The sequence below is a fragment of the Microplitis demolitor genome, chromosome 4, assembly GCF_026212275.2.
Source record: "Microplitis demolitor isolate Queensland-Clemson2020A chromosome 4, iyMicDemo2.1a, whole genome shotgun sequence".
In the NCBI taxonomy this organism is placed as follows: Eukaryota; Metazoa; Arthropoda; class Insecta; order Hymenoptera; family Braconidae; genus Microplitis; species Microplitis demolitor.
The window spans coordinates 22,996,255-23,001,887 of NC_068548.1; the positions used below are offsets into that span (position 1 = coordinate 22,996,255).

At 36.4% G+C, this 5,633-nt stretch overlaps 1 protein-coding gene across 1 annotated transcript; it reads left to right on the forward strand.

Moving 5' to 3' along the window:
- Window positions 1–660: 660 nt before the first annotated feature.
- LOC103576344 (homeobox protein engrailed-1a) lies at window positions 661–2,152 on the forward strand. Its single transcript, XM_008556512.2, has 2 exons — window positions 661–1,665; window positions 1,761–2,152. Exons 1-2 carry the CDS (start codon window positions 1,014–1,016, stop codon window positions 2,093–2,095), a joined length of 987 nt encoding a protein of 328 aa, XP_008554734.1. The 5' UTR covers window positions 661–1,013; the 3' UTR covers window positions 2,096–2,152.
- The last annotated feature ends 3,481 nt before the right edge of the window (window positions 2,153–5,633 follow it).

Consider the following 5,633-nt stretch of genomic DNA (forward strand, 5'->3'; position numbering starts at 1 on the left):
TAAGTTTTTTGTTCAAAGCGTTTTCGGTGAGTGGCGAGAGGTCTCTTAGGGGCGGAGGGGGGGGGGGGGGGTAATCAGGAGCAAGGATTATGTGCAATGCGTTTGTTGGAGCTAAAATGTAAAGATGGTTGTGAACTTGAATAAACGAATTAACTCGCGGATCGAATTCGCGAGTAGAACAAAGACCGAGCTGCATATGGAGAAACAATGGGGGCGTGGTCAGCGCGGGGCGTGGCCGCGGTAGGCGGGGCTTGGGCGAGGTGCGGCTTGAGGAAGTGCAAAAAAAATGTCGAATGTTTCTGTAAAACAATAGCGAGTCTGTCAGGGAGTTTTAAAACAGTGGATTGATCAACAAACGAATTCGTCTATGGTGATTAAGATTTAGTTGACGTTTAAAAATCGAGAAGTGGGGGCTCGAAGGCAGCGCGACCCCCACTTTGGCTGGAAAAGTGGTGGGGCAACGAGTTGGGGGAGTAAAGACGCAGTGGGCGGGGCAGAACTCCGGTGTTAATAGAGATACAATCAAGGGTGTCTAGTGTTGTGCCAGTGCTGCAGTGTAGGAGGAGTGAGTAAGAGAAGAGAAGACAGCAAAGGTACACACTGGATAAGAGTAACAAGTTAGAGGTGGAGAGCGAGGCCAAGGAGAAAGGGACGGTGTAAGTAGGGACTTGAGGCCCGTAGTTTAGACATCACCATCCGACGGATGGACAGCCAGTCTGACCTGTCAGGGCACTCAATCCACTACGGAATAACGTCTACAAGCTAATCGGGCAATATTTTGTCCCTCAAATCACTAGACAGACGCTAGACACTCTACTAATTTTTCCATGTGTTCAACACATTCTCAGTGTTTCAATTACCGTGTGTGTTAAGTGCAAGTGGTTAAATGATTTTAAGACTAAATCACACTCTGTAAATTTTAACCGATATTATTTTTAAATTCAGACTTTAGTTAAATTATCCGGTGGTATTTTGATAAATTTGTTTTTTTTTATTTTTTTCTAAATTTAAAAATGAGCGTTGTATTAACGACAATGGAAAGTGCGTACAGCCTGAGGCTGGGTTTGAGTCATCACCACTCTCACCTCCATCATAATCATCTTCACAGCCATAGCCATCAGCTGCGATCTCCGTCGCCCGCGGGCGAGGGTCATCAACCGATTCCAGATAATGAACCACCTCTGCGATTTAGTATCGTTAATATTCTTCGACCAGAATTCGGACGCAGCGCTATTTTGAATACCAAGGCCCGCAGCTCGAAGACGTCATCGGGTTCGGGACCAAAGGACTTGTCGCATTCGACGGCAAAAATATTGTCGCCGAGTTCCTCATTGTCTTCGATGACATTGTCTGGGTCAAGTTACGCGGCTCATCGTCCTGACAGAGAGTACTTTGCGGATTCCGTGTCACCGCTGCAGAGGCATTCAGCGGGTCTAAGTAGAAGCACGAGTCTTGAGAGTCTTGCCAGCAACCGCAGCTCCTTAACGGGGTCACTTACGGGAACACCCTCGTTGTCATCAGCAGCTTCGACTGTAGGAAATGAGTCTGTCAGTGGAGACAGCATCCCTAGTAGTAGCAGTAGCACGACCACCAATGGTGCTAATTCACAAGGTGTATGGCCCGCATGGGTCTATTGTACCCGATACTCCGACAGACCCTCTTCCGGTAAGCTTTCTCTTCACAAATAAACACGATAATTTATTGCGACCTTCTACTTACTTTAGGCAACATAATTTTCTAACTGATTTCGAATTTTACAGGACCTAGAACTCGAAGAGTAAAGCGGCCTGTTGCCGAAAAACAATCAGCTGACGACAAGAGACCCAGGACGGCCTTCAGCGCTGAACAATTAGCTAGATTGAAGACTGAGTTCACGGAAAATCGGTACCTCACTGAAAGACGTCGCCAGCAACTGTCCCGAGAACTGGGTCTTAATGAAGCCCAGATTAAAATCTGGTTCCAAAACAAACGCGCCAAGATAAAAAAATCAACTGGACAGAAAAATCCTCTCGCTCTTCAATTGATGGCCCAAGGACTCTACAATCATTCCACGGTACCCGTTGATGAAGACGGCGAAGAAATTATCCCCCATTAATTAACAAATTAGTACGATCTTGAAGTTACGAAGCAATCGAAAATTTTAGATTTTTTTTTTCAACAAATCGATTGCAAAAAAAAAAAAAAAAAAAAATGCACATGTAGGAAATTAAAAAATCTATATGTGCATTTTTTTTAAATATTTTTTTTTATGATCTATCGTTTGGAAAATGAATCCCAAATTTATCAGATATTGGTTAACTTATGATCCAGAAGTTAACAGACAATTAAAAATTTTTTTCTCAACAAATGAATTACAAAAAAATAAAATCTAAAAAAATGCGCATGTGGAAAATTTAAAAAACTACAAGTGCAATTTTTTCAAATATTTTTTTTTATGATTTGTTGCTTTAAAAAAAAATTCAAAAACTATTAGACGTCCGTTAACTTCAGTATCACAGCTAACTTCAGAATCATCCAATTAGCTAATGACATTTCCCAGTGAAAAATGTAATTAGAAAAATATTTAAGGTGCTTAGAGCTTTTATCGTGCCAAATGTCTTTATTATCAAGACTGCTACGTCATTAAAATATCTTTGTTGTAAAATTCTTTTTTTTTTTTTCGAACAAAAAATTATTAATTTTTCTAGTTGATGTTAATTTTAAATTATGCAATTAGTAATTACATTATTTATTAACTTGTACATAATTACACCCATACACTATAAAATATTATTATTATAATTATTATTATATATGTGATTAATAAAATAAGAAAGGATTTATTGTTACGTTGTAAATAAAAACGTACTTATTAAAATATAAAAGTATATATAGGCTTTAACTATGATCTCAATGTAAATAATATGTAATTAAAAAATATATAAGTATATAAATATAAAAAATATGTATGAGAATTGATAAAGACACGTATGTTAATTACTCGGTAATTATTAATTATTAATATTGTATAGATATTCGTATGTATTATTGATGTCATGTCCAATTAAATTGAATTGCAAGATAAACTTTGTTATTTTTATTTATTTATTTAATTTAATTTAAATTGGTTATTAATTACCTAATAGTGAAATAGAAGTAATGATACATCGGCGATATGATAACGAGCGTGACGACGAGTATGAGAGAGTACTTACTCTCGAGATTCACATAGTAGAATATCCATTTCGCGAGAAATAACTAATTATACTTGGATATGTATATTTATATTAATGTATGTATGAGAGTGTGAGTGTGTGTGTGTGGCGAAGTGTCATGTGTGAGGGTAAAGTTTGCTGGTAGGCGTGGTCGTTATTGCAAACGGTACAAGTATACGCTCCATTTTCCGGTGACACATTGCCGGGCCTGCGCGATAATTGATCCCAAATTAACGAGCTCCGTTTTATCTCGTGGACCAGTTGACAGATGAATTGCATGGGATCGTGTCGTTATAAATTACTATTAAAAGATGAAAAAGATGCCAAAAACAATTTACATTTTTTTTTTTTTTCTTTTTTTTTTTTTTTCAAATTATCTACTTATGTATTTTCATCGGGTCATTTCTCATATATATTACATATGTACAGGAATATTTGATTTTTTTTTTTTTTTTGAAATTAATAAATTAGAAAATAAGGGAGGCGGGAAAAGGAGGGGGGGTACAAAAAATTTTTGAAGGTAACCCATTTTGCCCCCAAAAAAATTTCATGAGAAAAATTTATTTTTTAACGATATTAGAAAAAAATGTAATATTTTTTTTCTTATACACTAGAAGTGCAATTTTTTTTTTATATTTTCCCCAGCTCTGAAACTTTTTCAAAAAACTTCAAATAATTGAATAATTCCTCGAGTCAACAAAAAAAAAAAAAATTTATTACTTTAAAAAGTCTTTAACCTATAAATTGCCATCGAGCAAAGTCTGAAAAAAAATTAATCGCCAAAAAAAGTAATTTCTTAATAATCCATCCATTTTTTACCGTTAAAAAAAAAAGTAAATTATTTATCGACTAAATAATCCATTGAAACAAATAATTTATCTCGTGACATAAACATGCCGATTTAATATTTTTTTCTATTATCATTATTTTTATTGATGTTATTCTGATTCTACTACTTTATTACTCTGTCATGTCCCAAGTTTCCCGTATAATATAAATATATATACATATACATATATACATACCGTACTATATATAGACCACGAGACAACCAAGAAATGGAGCAATAAAATATTCACCGATCATTTATGTATTTACGGTGAATTTAAGGCTGTAAGCATTCATTTGGGCAATAAGTATGTTGTCGTATATATATATATATATATATATTTGATATAACATGTACAGCGAATAGTAATGTAACATAATATAAAAGCGTTATTTATTTATTGGAGCTACAGATATATTAGACGGCTATCAGGTAAAAGGCTGGATGGGGAGGTTTAGCGCAGTATAACCTACTGTCGGGAGACACGGAAGATTGCCATAATGTTGTGCAAGAGCTATTGCTGTTTTATCATCCAGGTGGAAAACATTTCGCAATTGCCGGAATACCAGTCCCGAGTTGGACTGCCGAGGGATCGCTTAGTAAGTGCAATATAGAGTTAATATTAGTACCTATGTGTGGATATAGAGTGTAGTGTAGACTATAATAGACTATAGGTTGTAGAGGGTAGAAAGTAGAGGGTAGAGGGTCGAAGGTGGCCAGAGGGTACAAGGTATAGCTGCAATGGCGATGAGATAACACGCGACGCTACGATTGCTGGGGTGAGTCACTGCCCAGATAGAGGCAACAGACTCTGGGGCAGAGGGAGCGAGAGGTTCCGAGGAGTATGGCTGATGAGCACATATATATGGATATATATATATATATATATATATATATATATGTATTGCAGACCGCAGACATCGCAATGGCCATTAGAAGGGCTCGAGGCTGGCTGCCAGTGGCTCACTAAATTTCCTCTTCTTGTACCACCTTGCGAACCCACAAATTAATGGCGGCATTCTATACTTTTATTCACTGCTCTGTTAATCGCTAAGTACTTTTCTCATCTTTGATTATTTTTATTGCTATTATTTTTAAGGGACATTTAATTGGACACTTTTAAATTAGATGGAAAAATAATTATTTTTTGTTTGAATAAGAACTAATTTATTGAGACGGGCCATTTTACCCCGGACAGTAAATTACTGTTGAAACTGTTTTTAAAAGTAATTGGGATTAATAAACATGACGATAAAAATGTATGAAATGCTGTTGGATTAAATAAAATTAGTGAGAAGATAATAACCATAATTCCCTCGTCATCTTAAATCTTGTGGAGATCCAAATGATCCATTACACGGGATGGATCTAACGAGGGACATAAAACTATACACAAAACATATCACACATGTGACTTGTAGCGTCACTTTAAGCAAATCAAAGGTATCGCGGAAAATATCCGTACGTAAAATTTATCACACTCTTGAGTGAGAGAGAGAGGGAGAGGGAGAGAAAACGAGCTTTTGAGCGGGAACATACCCGTACTCTATGGTACATAAGAAACGAGAGTGTGAAATGCCCCAAATGATTTAGCCAGGCCATAAATGTGT